At 48.5% G+C, this 16,569-nt stretch overlaps 2 protein-coding genes across 7 annotated transcripts; one reads left to right on the top strand and one right to left on the bottom strand.

The window, feature by feature from the left end:
* Positions 1–5,206: 5,206 nt before the first annotated feature.
* On the bottom strand, positions 5,207–10,659 carry EIF2B4 (eukaryotic translation initiation factor 2B subunit delta). Of its 6 annotated transcripts, none has more exons than XM_025927419.2 (13): positions 10,537–10,659; positions 10,112–10,155; positions 9,655–9,790; positions 9,252–9,455; positions 8,896–8,978; positions 8,638–8,729; positions 8,287–8,401; positions 8,004–8,080; positions 6,848–6,950; positions 6,479–6,606; positions 6,163–6,340; positions 5,576–5,756; positions 5,207–5,454 (listed from the first exon to the last, which is right to left on the bottom strand). In XM_025927419.2, the coding sequence occupies exons 1-13, from the start codon at positions 10,565–10,567 to the stop codon at positions 5,255–5,257; spliced, it is 1,572 nt and encodes a 523-aa protein (XP_025783204.1). In that variant the 5' UTR covers positions 10,568–10,659; the 3' UTR covers positions 5,207–5,254. The 6 variants fall into 6 exon arrangements, with proteins under 6 accessions (XP_025783204.1, XP_025783203.1, XP_025783200.1 ...); XM_025927418.2 differs by having other exon boundaries at positions 9,252–9,458; XM_025927415.2 differs by lacking the exon at positions 10,537–10,659 and having other exon boundaries at positions 10,112–10,440.
* Positions 10,660–10,826: 167 nt separating this feature from the next.
* SNX17 (sorting nexin 17) lies at positions 10,827–16,495 on the top strand. Its single transcript, XM_086700242.1, has 15 exons — positions 10,827–11,020; positions 11,489–11,563; positions 12,574–12,691; positions 13,215–13,279; positions 13,556–13,666; positions 13,773–13,863; positions 14,029–14,116; positions 14,357–14,426; positions 14,690–14,782; positions 14,878–15,081; positions 15,204–15,329; positions 15,493–15,570; positions 15,699–15,773; positions 15,865–15,906; positions 16,000–16,495. The coding sequence occupies exons 1-15, from the start codon at positions 10,958–10,960 to the stop codon at positions 16,111–16,113; spliced, it is 1,413 nt and encodes a 470-aa protein (XP_086556368.1). The 5' UTR covers positions 10,827–10,957; the 3' UTR covers positions 16,114–16,495.
* The last annotated feature ends 74 nt before the right edge of the window (positions 16,496–16,569 follow it).

Below are 16,569 nucleotides of genomic sequence, written 5' to 3' on the forward strand. Positions count from 1 at the left end.
TGCACAAGGTAAACACGTGAGCTTGGTGGGGACTTTGTGCCCGAAGACGTTTTCTCAGACTATGTATTCCACAATGCAGTGCGGCGAGAGTCCCGCGCCCTTTCTGAGCGGTTGAAGCTCCTGGGCTTTAGCCGCGCAGGGGACGCTGCGTGGCCTTCTGGGAATTGCAGTGTCAAGAAAGGAAGATTGACGCCTGCGCGGTGATAGTCGTCGCGCCCCGCGGATTCCCAAGGGGCCGGTACTAGAGCCTCGAGTGTGCGGCGCGCCCAGGCCTGGTTGCTGTTCCTGAGCACTGGAAGCCTGCCTAACGGTCAAGGCTGCCTGCCGCGTGGCGAGCCGGGCCAGGCTGGAGTGAAAGTAACTATGCGGCGCAGTCCCAGACGAAGACACAGACTGAGAGATGAGGAATCCCTGCCGCGGCCTGCCAGAGGATGACTGGGGCCTACGCGAAGGGCAGCCACTTGTGAAGTCAAGGATGGGCCCTACTAAAACACATTAAGGGGGACTGGGCAAAGGACAGGGAAGGGGAGCCAGTAGAAAAGTCTGGCGTGGGGACGCTGCTCTCGCCTCAGCCTCAGGCTTGGACCTTGGCCTTGGTTGGGCATAGGCCTTGCCGCATTCCCGGGATGTGGGATGCTGGTAAAGCGCCGCTCTTCGGTTCAGGTCATGATCTCAGGTTTGTGAGTTCAAGGCCCGAAAGAGGCTTTCTGCTGTCAGCAGAGTTGGCTTCAGAACACCTCCCCCCCACGCCCCTATCATGCTTTCTCTCTCAAAAATACACCTTAAAAAAAACAAAAATGGGGGAGGTGGGATGCTGGTGGACAAAGAAAAAAAGGTAACAAATTTCTGCCCTTTCCTGAGACCTTAAAAGCCATATAAACTTAACAGGTCTCCACCTATCAACTGGGGAATTCAAGATTTATAAATAGGGACCAGAAGAGGTGGAGTAAACCAGCCTTTCTCTTCCCCCAAAATCTCACCTATTACATTCCCTTGGTTACACAAAACATTTAAGAAAAACGTGGGAGGAGCTAGCTAAGATTTAAAAGCAGGAGTACAGGGACTCTTATCCCAACCCTCTTAGCATCCTAAAGGCAAAGTAAGGCTGCTCTGTGGCTTAGGACTAACTTTATGAGAACGCAAAATTGGGTGCAGCCAAGGCTACGGTTCCCCGAGTAAATTACATCTGAAATGCTTGTCGGATGGACAGCTCTCAGCTCAACACTTCTGTAATCAACGAATGTCTCTCCACTCCTGTTGCCTCAGTTAGGCTATATTTGACTTTACTGCAAAATCTTTTATATTAGTTGTATTCATTTTTGGAGTAAGATATTCGCATGGCTCAAAATTCAAAGGATACATAGGGTGTAAAGTGAAGGCCTCCACCTGTCTCTACATCCACACAAGCAGTTCCTTGTTACAGATTCAAAATATTTTATATATTCATGCACATATGCAAATGCATATATATCTTTCCCCTTTTAATTCAAACAGCAATTACACACTGTCCTGTATCTGGCTTCTCTTAACTCAGTATACTTTGGAGATTGTTTCATTTCTGTACATAAAACCTTCCTCATTCTTTATCATGACTGCTTAGTAATGATATGAATGTAGTATTATCATTGACCTTGAACACAGGGGTTAGGGGTGCCAACACCAGTGTAGTGGTGGAAAAATCTACATGTTACTTTTTTCTCCCCCCAAAACTTAACTACTAAATAGCCTACTGTTGACTGGAAGTCCATACACCATCAATTAACGTGTATTTTTTTTTTTAATTTTTTTTAATGTTTATTTATTTTTGAGACAGAGAGAGACAGAGCATGAACGGGGGAGGGTCAGAGAGAGAGGGAGACACAGAATCTGAAACAGGCTCCAGGCTCTGAGCAGTCAGCACAGAGCCCGACGCGGGGCTCGAACTCACGGACCATGAGATCATGACCTGAGCCGAAGTCGGACGCTCAACCGACTGAGCCACCCAGGCGCCCCAACTGATGTGTATTTTGTATGTTAATATGTATTATATACTGTATTACAGTAAAGTAAGCTAGAAAAAGGAAAATGTTAAGAAAATCATAAGAAAATCATTTTATAGTTCTGTACTGTAATGAAGAAAACCCATATATAAGTGGACCCACACAGTTCAAAACTGTGTTGTTCAAAGGTCAACTTGCTAATATTATTGGATATTTAGGTGGTTTCTAGTCAATGCTGCTATAAATAACCTTGTTACTTCAAACATGAGCAACTATATGGGTGGGTAGCATAAATTCCTAAAGGCAGAGTTGCTGGACCAAAAGTTTAGGTGCAATTGTAATTTTGATTGACAGGCCATCTTTCAACTGATCTGTTCCTCTACCTCTAATCTCTTATCAGTTACCTTTCTAAAGTACAGAGTTGACCCTGTGGATCTTCTGCTTAATTTTAATGATTAAGATGCTCAATAAGTAAAAAACCCACGAGTTAATAATCCTTTAAAAAAGGGAGAGGAGGGAGACGTAGAGAAAGCCAACTAACCAAAAAGTACTCATTGTATGCCACTGGAAATAGTGATCAATTTTTTGAAACAAGCAAATAAAAGGAAAGAAACATTTGTCTTTCCAAGAACTATAATTCAGGATAACCACTGAGAAGGAATTCTTTTTAGATTACCAGCTAGGAAATATAGAAAGAAGGATAGAATTGGGGGGGAAAGTCATTTTGCAGCCCCTAATGAAATAATTCAGGCAATAACCACCAGTAGATAAAACCACTAAGTGAAAACTTGAGAAATTTTAATATTTAAAACTTTAAAAATGGGGGGTCTCAGTTAAGCGTCCAACTTTGGCTTAGGTCAGGATCTCATGGTTCATGAGTTCAAGCCCCACATCAGACTCTCTTGTTGTCAGTGCAGAGACCGCTTGGGATCCTCTGTTCCCCTCTGTCCCCCCTCCCCCCACCCCCACTCTCTCTCTCACAAAATAAACTTAAAGGGAAAAAAAAAAAGACTAAAACTGGACCTACTCATCACTGAACATGGAACAGCTATTTGCCTCCTGATGTGAGGCAGTATGAAACACAGAACCACTTAAGTATTCTTGCCCAAAAAGTTGAATGGAAATTGAGGGGTTAGAGGAATGAATTAAATGACACCACATGGAAACCAATAGTCAAATCCAGAGTAGGGAATATTTTATAAGATGATCTGATATCTGAACAAGTCAATGTCCTAAGAAGGGAGGTTGAAGAGACTGCTTTTGATTACAAGAAATTGAAGACATAATAACCAAATGTAATGTGTAGATTTGTTTGGATCCTGATTCAAACAAACCAACTGTAAAAAATCCAGTTTTTGAGACAATCAAGGAAATCTGATTATAGACTGGACAATACTAAATAATTCAGTAAGTGTAACAATACCATGGTAAACTTCCATATTTTTTTTAGAGACACATACTGAGGTTTGTAGGAGTGAATCCCAGATACAATATCTGGGATTTTTGACACAATCAAGTTTTTGAGACAATCAAGGAAATCTGATTATAGACTGGACAATACTAAATAATTCAGTAAGTGTAACAATACCATGGTAAACTTCCATATTTTTTTTAGAGACACATACTGAGGTTTGTAGGAGTGAATCCCAGATACAATATCTGGGATTTACTGTAAAGGAACTTCAGCAAGGATAAAAAAGGAAAAAGAAAGCAAATGTGGCAAATCTTGGTAATTGTATCTGGGACGGGGATTCTTAGTATGGTTTACTCTATTGCGGAGCTATCTGAAATTTCTCAATAAAACACATGTACACACAAAATGGGTGACTCTCCATTTTTTTAGGCTAACCACAATGGTTAGGCTCACAATCCGGCCCTAACCCAACCTCCTTTGCAGCTTTATCATTCACTCTCCACATAAACCTCAGGTCTAGCCTCACCACACCACCTGACACATTGGAATTGGCCACGCATTTAAAATTTTTTTTTAGTATTTACTTCTTGGGAGAGAGAGAGACAGAGTGCAAGCAGGGGAGGGGCAGAGAGAGAGGGAGACACAGAATCTGAAGCAGACTCCAGGCTCCGAGCTGTCAGCACAGAACCTGACGCGGGGCTCAAACTCACAAGCCAGGAGATCATGACCTGAGCGCAAGTCAGAAGCCCAACCCACTGAGCCACCCTGGCACCCCTTGGCCACGCATTTTAAAGCCTATTCTGTTTTTGTGTTCAAGCTATTCCCTTTGCTGATCTGCCTTCCCATTGTTTTTCAACTGGGAAACTCCCTACCCTCACAGGTCAGATGCTCCCTGTGAAGTCTTCAACCTTATTAGGTCTCTGGGTGTCATCCATGGTTGCCTCCTAGAAACTCTGTTCATGCAACTAGTAGAATTTCTGTCACACTGCAGATACTGTCTGTCTGCCTCCACCATGAGTGCCCCTCAATGGCAGACAGCATAAAAGTTAGGGGCAGTTTCTCCATCCAGAATGCCTGAAATCACAAGCTGCTTTTGTGTTACCCTGGACAGTAACTTAGCCTCTCTGTGCCTTAGCTATATTGCCTAGGCAGGTAACCTTTCTGTGTCTCAGTTTTCTCACCTATAAAATTTCTCTTCATAGAGCTATCTTAACCTTCCTAAATGGATCATAAAGGATTAGAGCAGTTTCTGACACAGAACAAGTACTCAATGCTGAGAATATGAAATACTTAATATGTAATTATTTAAAACATACTAAAATACTAAAGATAACTCTCTAATCTGTCTCTATATTCCTCCTTATATCTAGTTCAGTGTCTGGCATGTACATGCTTGATAAATGGTTGATGACTTGGATCGGTTTTGGTGTCCATACTGACCTTCACTTTGGCCCCAAACTACTGACCTGGAACTAGTTACTGAAGAGGTTCATAAAGGTCTGAGATTGGTACAGGTCGTAAGAGGGGTTACAGCGGCACCTGCGTGGTTCAGTTGGTTAAGTGTCCAACTCTTGATTTTGGCTCAAATCATGATCTCAAGGTTCAAGGGATTGAGCCCTGCGTCAGGCTCTGCACTGACAGCATGGAGCCTGCCTGGGATTCTGTCCCCCTCTCTCTCTGCCCCTCCCCGACTCACACACATGCTCTTTCTCTCTCAAAATAAATAAATAAAAGAAAATAAAAGAGGGGTTGAAGAGCCTGGACTTCTAACCTAAGTGATGACGATACTAAAATAGATACAAACGCAGCAAAGTTGCTGAATGTAGGGAGCATGTCATTTATTGACCCTGTGTTCCCCCACTCACTGGTCGCTACTCTTGACTCGTAGAACAACAGGTACAGAACTGCAAGGAATCATTCCCAGCTCCGTGATCACCAGATCCACCAGTTCCGGGGGGGTCACATCATAGACTAGATTCAACAACCGTAGGGACGGGTGGTTCTGCCAGTTAGCCAGGGCCACATGTTCTCCTCGCTCACACAGTAGATCGTCAGGGTCATCTGCAATGGGAGATGTATCCATTTATGTCTTTTTAGAGAACAAATCATAGTTCAACCCTCCCTCTCCCTCCCAAGTCTCAAATCTCTAGAATCTTCTCTCCTGCCCTCCTGGGCTCCTTACCTAGCTCATTAGAGACAAAGGCATCAGTCTGCACACGCTCACAGAACTTGTATGTTTCACAGCAGACCAGCACTGGCACATTATGGGCTCGTGCCACCAGGGCCAGCTGGGCTGTCCCTACCCGTGACATCACGGACCCATTGGCCAGGAGTGCATGAGCTCCCAATAGCACCTTAGAAACCTATTTGTTTTGAACAGTGGAGAGGGGGAGAAAATGCGGTAAGTGATTAATGCGGAAAAAGGTTCCCCACTCCTGCCCAGGACAGCAATATTGAGTCAGTAACAAAACTTAGTAATGTTTCTTCTTGGAAAACATCTGACCATTGAGGCATGCACCTCCCACAGGAAAACGAAACTCCAAAGTTACTTTTGTCCTGATTCTTCTTGGTGGCTGCTAGTTTAATATAATGTTCTTACAACAGCTATACTATTAACATGCTGTAGGTGTTTTTCCTATTAAATATAAACAGGGCTATAAAAACAGGGCTAGTATTTTTAAATAATTGTCACCCTAGGAAGATGGGATTAGGTCTATACAACTACACCCTTTTACCTCCAACTTTGGAATCCCTTTCATCTGCCCTCACCTCTGGGAGCACATAGGAGGCTGCAGGAATCAGCAGGTAGGAGGCAGGGACCCCAGCACGGACCAGAGAACGTAGTGTGTGCCTTCCCTCCAGCCGTGGCCGGCTGTCCACCACTACCACCCGAAACCGCCGGCCCCTAGCCCAAGCCTCCTGAAGAATTCGTGATACCAGAGATGAGCTGGAGTGAATGGAGAGGAGGATTCAGTTACAGATTTCACTAACAACCAACCACCTCATTCCTAAAGGGCAAAGGGGCACTCCCTTGTTCAGACTGTTTCACTCCCCAATTTTCTCAGTCATAGGGTCTGGACCATACCATCCATACACAAGGATCACATCTCCGGTATTGATCTTCTCATAAGCAAAGCGGGAAATTGCCTGAGCTGCAAGCACAATCTTCTCTTGCACATACCGGTCAATGGCTGCTTGAAGTTCTGACTTGGCCTAAATGGATTAAGATGTTTAGGGAACAAGAAATGGACATATTTCTTCCTCTGATCATTGTGCTAGATGCTTGAATATGTGTATGATGATGGGTTCCAAGGGAGCCCAAGTCAGACAACCCAACCACTTCCTTAACCCTTGACCAGGGCAGAATGACAGCACTGTTCCTCCTGGGAGTCCTGAATGTCTTTCTCAGCTGGACCCTCAGGTGCATGCCTTGCTCATTCCTCATATTCATCACCTCCTCTTCCCGCTTAGAGCTGCTCACACCCGTGATCTCCTTGTTCAGGAACTTGATGGCGTTGTACATGCTTGCTGACAGGGGACGGCACTGAGTCAGGAAGCTACAAAGATAATACCTCACGTTTATGTGACTTTTTACACCTTACATTCACGTTTAAAAAGAAGACAGAAATAGGAATGCAAACTGGGGCAGCTACTCTAGAAAACAGTGTGGAGGTTCCTCAAAAAATTAAAAATAGAACTGCCCTATAACCCAGTAATTGCACTACTAGGTATTTATCCAAGGGATACAGGTATGCTGTTTGGAAGGGATACATGCTCCCCAATGTTTATAGCAGCACTATCCACAATAGCCAAAAAGCCCACATGTCCACTGGTAGGATGAATGGATAAAGAAGATGTGTTACATAAATTCAATGGAGTATTACTGGGCAATCAAAAAGAACACAAGGAAAGCAAAAAATAATACAAAAACAGGAAGGGGAACAAAATTATCATAAGAGACACTTAGATCCAGAGAACAAACAGAAGGTTGCTGGAGGGGTTGTGTGGGGAGGGGGAGTGGGCTAAATGGGTAAGGGGCTTAAGGAATCTACTCCTTGCACCATGTGCTAACTAACTTGGATGTAAATTATAAAAAAATAAACTGCAGAAAGAAAAAAAGAAAAGAAAGAGAACAAGAGAAGATATAAAAGAAAAAAAAGCAATAAAAGAAAAAAAAGCAATAAAAGAAAAGGGCTTGTCAAGAGGCTTTTGGATGAAAAATAATAATATCAGGACACATGGCTCACTTATTACAATTGTATATGCTTAGGAGACTATGGGCACAGTGTCAGAAATAAGAATTGACCTAAAACATCTCAGATCTGTGATTACTATTTACGATATACAGCTTTGACAAAACACTCAGAACATTAGACTATTATAGTTCAGAGACCAAAGTGTCACTTTACGTAGTATGTTTTTTCTTCTGTATGTTAACAGAGGTCTTATGTCAAAATCCCACAATTTATTTGGTTTATAACATTCCCTTTGCGATTTACTTTACAAAATAAAGGTTGGACAGAAAAATGAAACGAGGTAAAAGAGCAAGAGAAAAGGTACAAGAAGAGGACTTGATGACATGGGAGTGGGCTTATAGTGGTCCTTCTTACCTGAAGTAGGGCTTTAGCTTATTCACTAGGTCCCTTGAGAGTTCTTCATTGGGAGGTGTTGTATAATCCTGAATCACCTACAGGGTACACAGGGTGATCAGCAAAACGTCCCCTAATAAAGGTCTCTGAAGGAGGGGCAGGAGGGGAGGGCAAGCTTCACTGGGGAAAGTGTTCTGAGGATGCAGTCATCCCCTCTGTCCCCCAGAGATTACTTTGGGTGACAGAAGCGAACACAGTGTTGGGGAAGGTGGGATTGGGTCCTAGAGGGGACAGGACAACATACCTGCTGCAAGGCACGAAGCAGGGCAATACACCGGGCATTTGAGCCACTGACCAGGCCCTGGGAGTACTGCAGGCCGAGTCGCACCATGGCTGGGTGGATCACAGAGGATGGGATGCTGATGGGATGGCGGTGTCACACACTTTGCAAGGGAGCCTGAGCACCTACTGCCCACCTGCCCCTGACAAAAAGGAACTTCCTTCACTAGCACAGACATCCCCATTTCCTCGAGAATTTTGCCTTGTGTGCACGCTTCCTCCCACAGACCCCCATCTCAAAGTTTCAGTCACTTTCAATCCTAAGTTACCAAAATTCCTAGAACTTAAAAGTTGTGACAATTTCACAGGATCTTACCTCATATACTGAGTCAAAGAATTCTGTCTGCTATACTGGGGTAGGTGAGAGAAGAGACTGACTTTGGATCCATAATCATTTCGTGTAGGAACCTTGACAAAATAGGGGAACAGGACAGTGGAAAAAAGTAAACAGTGAGGCTACCTTGACCCAAATATCCATTCTTCCCCAGGGTCTCACTTCCACCTGAGGACCTTTTCCCCCTCTTTCCCATCTTCCTTAGGCAATTCCTGGCCACACACCGAGACCACTTCCTACCTGTTGTTGCTCTGGTTTTTTAGCAAGCCTTCTCAGAAGTGTGAGGTCATCAACCTGAGTGTGCTCAGGGAGACGCTTCACTCCTAAAAGATAATGATTATGTCTTCAAGATGCTGTACGTGGTAACGAGAAATCTGCTTTTAAGGTATGAGGCACATCAAGAAAAACTGGACAGGGGGAGGGGAAAAATGGGACAAAAGGATAGATGAAATAGAGACAGGATGAGGTTGAGAGGAAATTTTTGAGCTCTTGGCCCCAAGGCAAAGAATGGGAGAGGAGAGCTGTCTTACCATGGGGAAGCCTGAGCTAACATAAGAATTCGCATCAACAAAGGTCTTGAAATGAAGGGAAGGTACCTGGGAGGGTTTCTCCAGCTGTACTGGGGCAGGCCCTGGGAGGTGGCCCTCCTTGTTCGCCTTTCCTTGCCTGTTTCAGGGCCCGATCCGCCTCCTGCTTAGCCCGCCGTTCAGCACGAAGTTCGGCTTTACTTCGACCAGTTGGAACTTTCCCCCCAGCAGTGGCCTGCTGACTGCCAGGTCCTGCGGGTTCTTTGGTCGGGCCTACTAAAGATAGAATGAAGAGGTGCCCAAGCCCCAGGCAGGTAGTATCTATCTATGCCGCACCCAGTCAAAGCTCCTGTTTATCTAAACTTTTTCGCTCTTCACTTGCTCAAACCAACTTTGTCTTATCTCCCCCTCTTGTCTCCCACACATCCCTCTACCAGTTCCACACCCCAGCCCTTTAAACAAGCTTCGGCACCTTGACACTGGGCTGCAGGTACAGCAGAGCCAGTTTCTGGTTCTGCCCCCTTTTCCTCCTTCCGTTTCTTCTTCTGCTGTTTCTTTTCCTTCCGAAGCTGCAACTTCTCTTCTTGGGTCATCTCCCTTCCTCCTGCCTGAGACACAGACATAGAATATTGCTCTTCCCCAACAATTCCAAAGATGAAAAAACACTACTGGAGTCTTCCAAGATTCCCATAAAGTAAAGCCCCTAATCCTAACTCTAACCAGCTAGCTGTTACAAGTTTTCATCCCATAGGGATCGAAGCTTCTCCTTCAGGATCACAGTCTCATACTGTTAGGGGTTGAAGAATTCTGTAAAATCTGGCTTTCCCGAGAAATAGAGTGAAACGCGGACGGAAGCTGGGTTAGAATGAAGCTGACACAGCCTGCTGCGTAGCGCTTGACAGGGGTTTTGGAAGGGCACTCTCACTTACCCCAGGTCGAGTAGAAAGCTCCGCCTTCATCCTAGACCCCGAGTCTGCATCAGAAAACAGGTCACAAAGTGAGCCAGAGAGGGTCCGGGAGGGTTTGGGGGGACCCGTACTCGGCGCGGCTGGCTGCTGGGTCGGCATGAGCAAGGCTCCGCCGCCAGGCGGGAGGCTAGCCAGGGATCCGCGTGGGGACGCAGTGCGCGGCAGGATCAAAAGGAAGGCGGGGGAGGCGGCCGGGAGGGGCCCCTACCCCTCTCGCCAGAGCCAGCCGGTGCGCGGCGCGGGAATGCGCCCCAGGCAGCGCGCACCAGGGCCCGGAGAGGCGCCGGAACGGAACGACAGGACCCAGAGGGACTCAGGGCTCAGTCGCGGGCGTCCAGCGCCCGGAGGCTCGCGTACCTGTTAGTGCGCCCCCGCCCTTCACTCACCCTCGCGAACAGCCACAGCCACGGCAGCCATCACCCTCCGTTCTAGGCTCCGCCCGCCGCGGTCCCTAGGCCTATAGCGCCACCTGGGCCGACACCCGCGGCGCGCAGCTCCCAGCGGACTACAATCTCCAACGTGCACTGGAGCTCCGCCCTGGGCTACGGGCACCGATGAGGGCCCTCTCACCTCGGGGCGCCCAGTCCTGGCAGTCGGCTCTTGCTCTTTAGACTACAGTTCCCAGCATGCCGGGGGTGCCGCGCCCTAGAGCGGACGTCCCACCACCCTTCCACCTCCGATCCCAGCCCCCCCCCCCCCCAAAATGGCGAGTGAGACAGCGGGGACGCGCTGAGCGGCGGAGGCGAGCGTGTAAAGCCGCTGCAGCCCTGTCAGTCCGGAGCCCGGCTGGGCCCTGCCGCAGGGAACATGCACTTTTCCATTCCTGAAACCGAGTCCCGCAGCGGGGACAGCGGCGGCTCCGCCTACGTGGTGAGGAGCGGCCGGAGCCGGGCCGGGCAGGGGCGGGGATAACGGGCCGGAGCCCTCTCCGAGCGGCCTCTGAGGCCTGGCCGCCACCCTTGGGGCCTGTTCCCAGGCAGCCGACTCCTGACGGCCTCGCTGGGAGCTTATATCCCGTCTCAGATTCGTCCAAAGGTCGCCCCAGCTCCTTCAGGTCTTTTGTTCGCCTGCGTCGCCTCCCCGCTGGCTGGGCCGCGACTGCTCTGGTGGGCGTCACTGGCCTCTTGGGGAGGGAGACTGCGGCACCAGCGCCCCAGTTGCCCTCGGGCTGGTCCTTCTGCTTTGGGACCTGGCCCTGGGGAGAACAGACGAATAAGCCCTCGGAAGATCTCGGTGCGTTACTCAGGCGGAGTTATGCCAGGCAACTTCTGGCCAGGGTTTTCAAGGGGGTCGCCCAGACTGCGACCCTAAAATGCTTGCCTGCTTTTGTGTCCTCAGGCCTATAATATCCACGTGAATGGAGTCCTTCATTGCCGGGTGCGCTACAGCCAGCTCCTGGGGCTGCATGAGCAGGTGGGACCAGCACCCCTGCCTTGAGGCAGCTTTCAAGCCCTTTCCTACAATTGGGCATCAGTGTCTCCGTTTTTCCCCCCTCGTCGCTTCCTCTAGGCCGTGTAGTTCCCCTTTAACTACTGCCACTGGGGAGGATCTGGTGTTTCATCTTATCGATTGACATTTCCGGGGAACTCCCTAAGAAGCTTACTGTCTGTTACTCTAACTGCTCCTCCTTATACTCACATCCGCCTTTTTGCTTCCTTGTGCCCCGTCTTACTTCAGCCTTTGCCTGTGCATGGAAAAACCGACCTCCCCCCTCTGCTGCTGAAGCACATTCCTTCCGTCATCTGAGCTGCAACTTGAAATTCTCTTCCCTGCTCATACAAACCATTCACCAATACCTCCTGTGCTCTTTAACAACTTTCAGTGGGCCTAGCTGTTCAGTTATCCTTATGTATCTGTGACGCAATGTTTCTATGTTCTCCTCACCAGATTGCAAGCTCTTTTCAACTCAGTACAGAGTCCTGATTCCACTGATAACTAACTGTGCAACCCTGACTAAGTTACCTAATTTCTTTGGGCCTTAGTTTCTAAGACTGAAAAATGGAGTTGTTGCTCTGCAAAGTCCCTTTAAGTTCTAAGACATTTTGTGTGCATATTTGGCTATATTTAACCAGGCACATAAATTTTCCTTGTAAAGCCCTTTGCTTCTTGTGAGGGTTCAATGAACAGTCTTGCTAAATAATTAGGGGGCTCCCCAGGCCCCAGACCTATACAAACCGTACCCGCACTGTGAAGGGGCTGACTTGTACATAGCAAGATAGGACACAACTTATATTTAGAACAGAGGAACACAGCTCTGTTGGTATGCTACCTTCACCACAGGAATTATTTCTTGGATGACCAGGCTAAATGGGGGAGCAGGGACTAAGGGAAGGGAAGGGAGACCAAGAGAACATTGTGAGTGTGGATTACCTCTTCTCATTTGCTGTGTTTATGTGAAGGGTTGTATCTCTTTCTCCAAATAGCTTCGGAAAGAGTATGGGGCCAATGTTCTTCCTGCATTTCCCCCAAAGAAGCTTTTCTCTCTGACACCTGCTGAGGTAGAACAGAGGAGAGAGCAGTTAGAGAAGTACATGCAAGCCGGTGAGTGGTTGGAGGGAACTTTAAGCTAACAGTTGAGAACTATGGGAAGAGACCCAAAACAGCTGGTTCTGTAGACTGTCCTGAATTACTTTCTGGATCTGGGGAGCCTTTTGTTTCATCTGTTACTTAATTAAGAAAAGTAAATAGCATACAAGGATGTTGTAGGTATTAACAAAGCAATTTGGTCAATATACTAATACAGTTTGGAAATACTAACATAATGTTAAATAGTCTTAAAGCAGTTCAGATTGGTGGGGAGAGCTTAATTTGTATCTGACGCGCTTTAGATTAACATCATTGTTATTTCCCTAGTTCTATAGACTGGACTCAACTAGATGGCAGCCAAGGGTGGGGCAGGTGAAGAATTTATGCAAACAGTGAGTGAGGTGAGGCCAGCTGGGGGATGTGACAGGCCATCACCAGCCCAGGAAATGGGGTAGGGGGGAAACCTACCAAAAAAAGAACTGGGGGGAGTCAAGAGGGAGCCCAAAGTTACTGCAACATCGTCTTCTTGTCCCCACAGTTCGGCAAGACCCGCTGCTTGGGAGCAGTGAGACCTTCAATAGCTTTCTGCGTCGGGCACAACAGGTGAGGCTCTGGGTGCCACCAAGATTTAAGGGAAGGACTTTTCTGTAGGGCCATGTCATTTTAAGGCAGTGGCTACAAGAGTCATCCAGGCACCTTTTTTTATGAGGTAGGGCTTCTGCTATACTAATGAAATCAAGGAAACTCAGCCTGTAATTAAGCAACTGAGAATAAAGATGCTAGAAGGATCTAGAAATAGAGAGTTTAGGATGGGTCAGAGCTAGACACTGGGCAGGTATTAACGGCAGTGCCTCCATTCTCATGTATATTCACGACCAGGAGACACAGCAGGTCCCCACAGAGGAAGTTTCCTTGGAAGTGCTGCTCAGCAACGGGCAGAAAGTTCTCGTCAATGTGCTAACTTCAGATCAGACTGAAGATGTCCTAGAGGTGAGGCACTTGTGCTGCCCCTCCTCCCCGGCACCTCAGGGTCCCAGGTTTCGGGGTGATTGGAACCAGCCAGTATGATGAGCTGTACTTCCTTCCCTCTCCCAAGGCTGTGGCTGCAAAGCTGGATCTTCCAGATGACTTGATCGGATACTTCAGTCTCTTTCTAGTTCGAGAGAAAGAGGATGGAACCTTTTCTTGTGAGTTTCTGTGGAGTTGACTGCTTCCCTGTGCATCTAGTAGTGAATTTGCCCCCCTAATTCCTCCCAGAATGTAACATTTCCTTACGGTTTCTCTCTTGGCTTTTCTCCCCTTGAGTCTCATGGCATTTTCCTTTTTTTTTTTTTTTTTTTTTAAACCCACAGTCGTACGGAAGTTGCAAGAGTTTGAGCTGCCTTACGTATCTGTCACCAGTCTTCGGAGTCAAGAGTATAAGATTGTGCTAAGGAAGAGGTCAGGGCTGGGTTTGGAGGAGGGGGAAGGGTGCTGGATTAGATTACTGGGCCATGTACTGAGATAGAATAACCTGGACAAGGGAGTAGCGTTGGGTGTTTTCTACCAGGCCTTCCTAGCTTCCTCCCATTGTACCACCATTTGCCCACAAATTCCAGATTGCTCCTGTTTTCTATTCTACCTCTCTTGCCTTACCCCAGCTTAGCCCCATTATCCCCTCTCCACCCCTTGGCCTCACAGTTACTGGGACTCTGCCTATGACGACGATGTCATGGAGAACCGGGTTGGCCTGAACCTGCTTTATGCTCAGGTGAGCTTGGAGCTGCCTCAGAACCCTTCCCCCGAAATGACTACTGGTGTCTCACTCTGCCAAGAAAACTCCGTGTCTTTACTCCCAGTTCACAGGGAAGTTCCTAGAATACTATCAGGGCACCTGGCACAATCTAGTCTCCTTATTTTGTAAGCTGCAAAGAGGTCACTGCTAAGGGTCAGGATGGACAGAAGTAATTGGACACTTTCCTTGGACCTCTGATTGGGAGCCCCGAACCCCCCCACCCCTTGTCTCTACTATAGACGGTATCAGACATTGAGCGTGGGTGGATCCTGGTCACCAAGGAGCAGCACCGGCAGCTCAAATCTCTGCAAGAGAAGGTCTCCAAGAAGGAGGTAAGCCTGCTTCCCTGTTTTATTTCAAGGGGGGTTGTTTTCTGACTCACCCCACTTCCCTTCCTGACCTGCCCCCTGTGGTGACTGGGTTTCAGTTCCTGCGGCTGGCTCAGACACTGCGGCACTATGGCTACTTGCGCTTCGATGCCTGTGTGGCTGACTTCCCAGAGAAGGACTGTCCCGTGGTAGTGAGTGCAGGCAACAGTGAGCTTAGCCTCCAGCTCCGCCTGCCTGGCCAGCAACTCCGAGAAGGCTCCTTCCGGGTCACCCGCATGCGGTGCTGGCGGGTCACCTCCTCTGTGAGTTGGGGTAGGCCTTTGAGATGGTGCTCTGGCAAGCCTTGAGCTTCAGGAATGGGTGGGTCAAGGACGGAGGCAGACTGGTCAGAATGATCTCAGCCTAACTCCCCTTTCTCTCCCAGGTGCCACTGCCCAGTGGAGGCACAAGCAGCCCAGGCCGGGGCCGGGGTGAGGTGCGCCTGGAACTGGCTTTTGAATACCTCATGAGCAAGGACCGGCTACAGTGGGTCACCATCACCAGCCCCCAGGTGTGAGCCCACCCTCATGCCTCCTCTGGAGCCCATTGCACCGCTCTCTTAAATACCCAAGTCTAGGGCTTCCAGGACTCCATGTGAGTGGGAGCCCTTGTCTTACGGGTGCTGGGCTCAGGATGACCACTCTAGTCAGGCTGAGCTCTCTTCTTGCCCTCAGGCTATCATGATGAGTATCTGCTTGCAGTCTATGGTAGATGAACTGATGGTGAAGAAATCTGGTGGCAGCATCAGGAAGGTAAGCGAGAGGTGTGGAGCAAGCAGCTGAGTGGTTATGCTCTCCCTGCCTTTTGTCCTAGGTGGGAGGGAGGGGAAGTGATGGGGATTCCGAAGGGATTCTGCCCTTATCAGCGTCTCCATCCCCAGATGCTGCGTCGGCGAGTAGGGGGCACCCTGAGACGCTCAGACAGCCAGCAAGCAGTGAAGTCCCCACCCCTGCTTGTAAGTATCACTTTCTGATCAGTACCCCACCTCCTAGCCTTGCCATACCTCCCCAGTGAGCTCTCTGACACCTCTGCCTCCTCTTCCCCAGGAGTCACCCGATGCCAGCCGGGAGTCCATGGTCAAACTCTCAGTGAGTTTCCCATGAGGGTTGGTGAGGTTGGTGTTGGTAGGGGAACCTCAGGGAGGCTTGAGCCCTCTGACGCCAACCCTGCCTTTGTTACAGAGCAAGCTGAGTGCCGTGAGCTTGCGGGGGATTGGCAGTCCCAGCACAGATGCCAGTGCCAGTGATGTCCACGGCAATTTTGCCTTCGAGGGCATTGGAGATGAGGATCTGTGATCTCCAGTGCTCAGATGTCTGCCCTCTGCCCCGGAGGAATGTTCAGAAACTTGCCCTGTGCCTGTATCCCCCAAGCCAGGGGGTCTCTTCCTTCCTTCCCTTCTCTCGGCCAGGGGCTTCCTAACCCACCTTCCTTTCCACTCCCCGGGCTGGCTGCACAAAGGATTGTTCTCTCTTTTCAAAGCCGGCCCTTAATGCCAAATTAGCATTTAGTATTTTGCACAAAGTCCAAGGGACCATGGCTACCTGCCTTGGGGAAGAACTACATCTTCCCCTGGGGCTGCTTCTGGCTTCTCGGGGCCATGGGCCAAGGGGATGGGCAGAGGTCTGTGTATCATCTGGCCCAGCTCCCCATCATTAAACTCAGCCTGATTGCTGCCTACCTCTGTTTCCCTTCACTGCCCCTGCTCCCCCATCACAGCACAGACTGCTGTGCTAAGGGTGAGGCGGAGCTGT

Source organism: Puma concolor, chromosome A3, assembly GCF_028749965.1.
Source record: "Puma concolor isolate L17-30 chromosome A3, mPumCon1.1.hap2, whole genome shotgun sequence".
NCBI classification, from domain to species: domain Eukaryota; kingdom Metazoa; phylum Chordata; class Mammalia; order Carnivora; family Felidae; genus Puma; species Puma concolor.

Coding starts and splice junctions, on each gene's coding strand:
- SNX17 (XM_086700242.1), top strand. CDS start 10,958: ATGCACTTTTCCATTCCTGAAACCGAGTCCCGCAGCGGGGACAGCGGC. Junction 11,564..12,573: donor TCCTGGGGCTGCATGAGCAG/GTGGGACCAGCA, acceptor TTCTCCAAATAG/CTTCGGAAAGAGTATGGGGC. Junction 15,082..15,203: donor GCTGGCGGGTCACCTCCTCT/GTGAGTTGGGGT, acceptor TTTCTCTCCCAG/GTGCCACTGCCCAGTGGAGG.
- EIF2B4 (XM_025927414.2), bottom strand. CDS start 10,249: ATGCCGACCCAGCAGCCAGCCGCGCCGAGTACGGGTCCCCCCAAACCC. Junction 8,979..9,251: donor AGCTGGAGAAACCCTCCCAG/GTACCTTCCCTT, acceptor ATTATCTTTTAG/GAGTGAAGCGTCTCCCTGAG. Junction 8,081..8,286: donor TGCTTCGTGCCTTGCAGCAG/GTATGTTGTCCT, acceptor TGTACCCTGTAG/GTGATTCAGGATTATACAAC.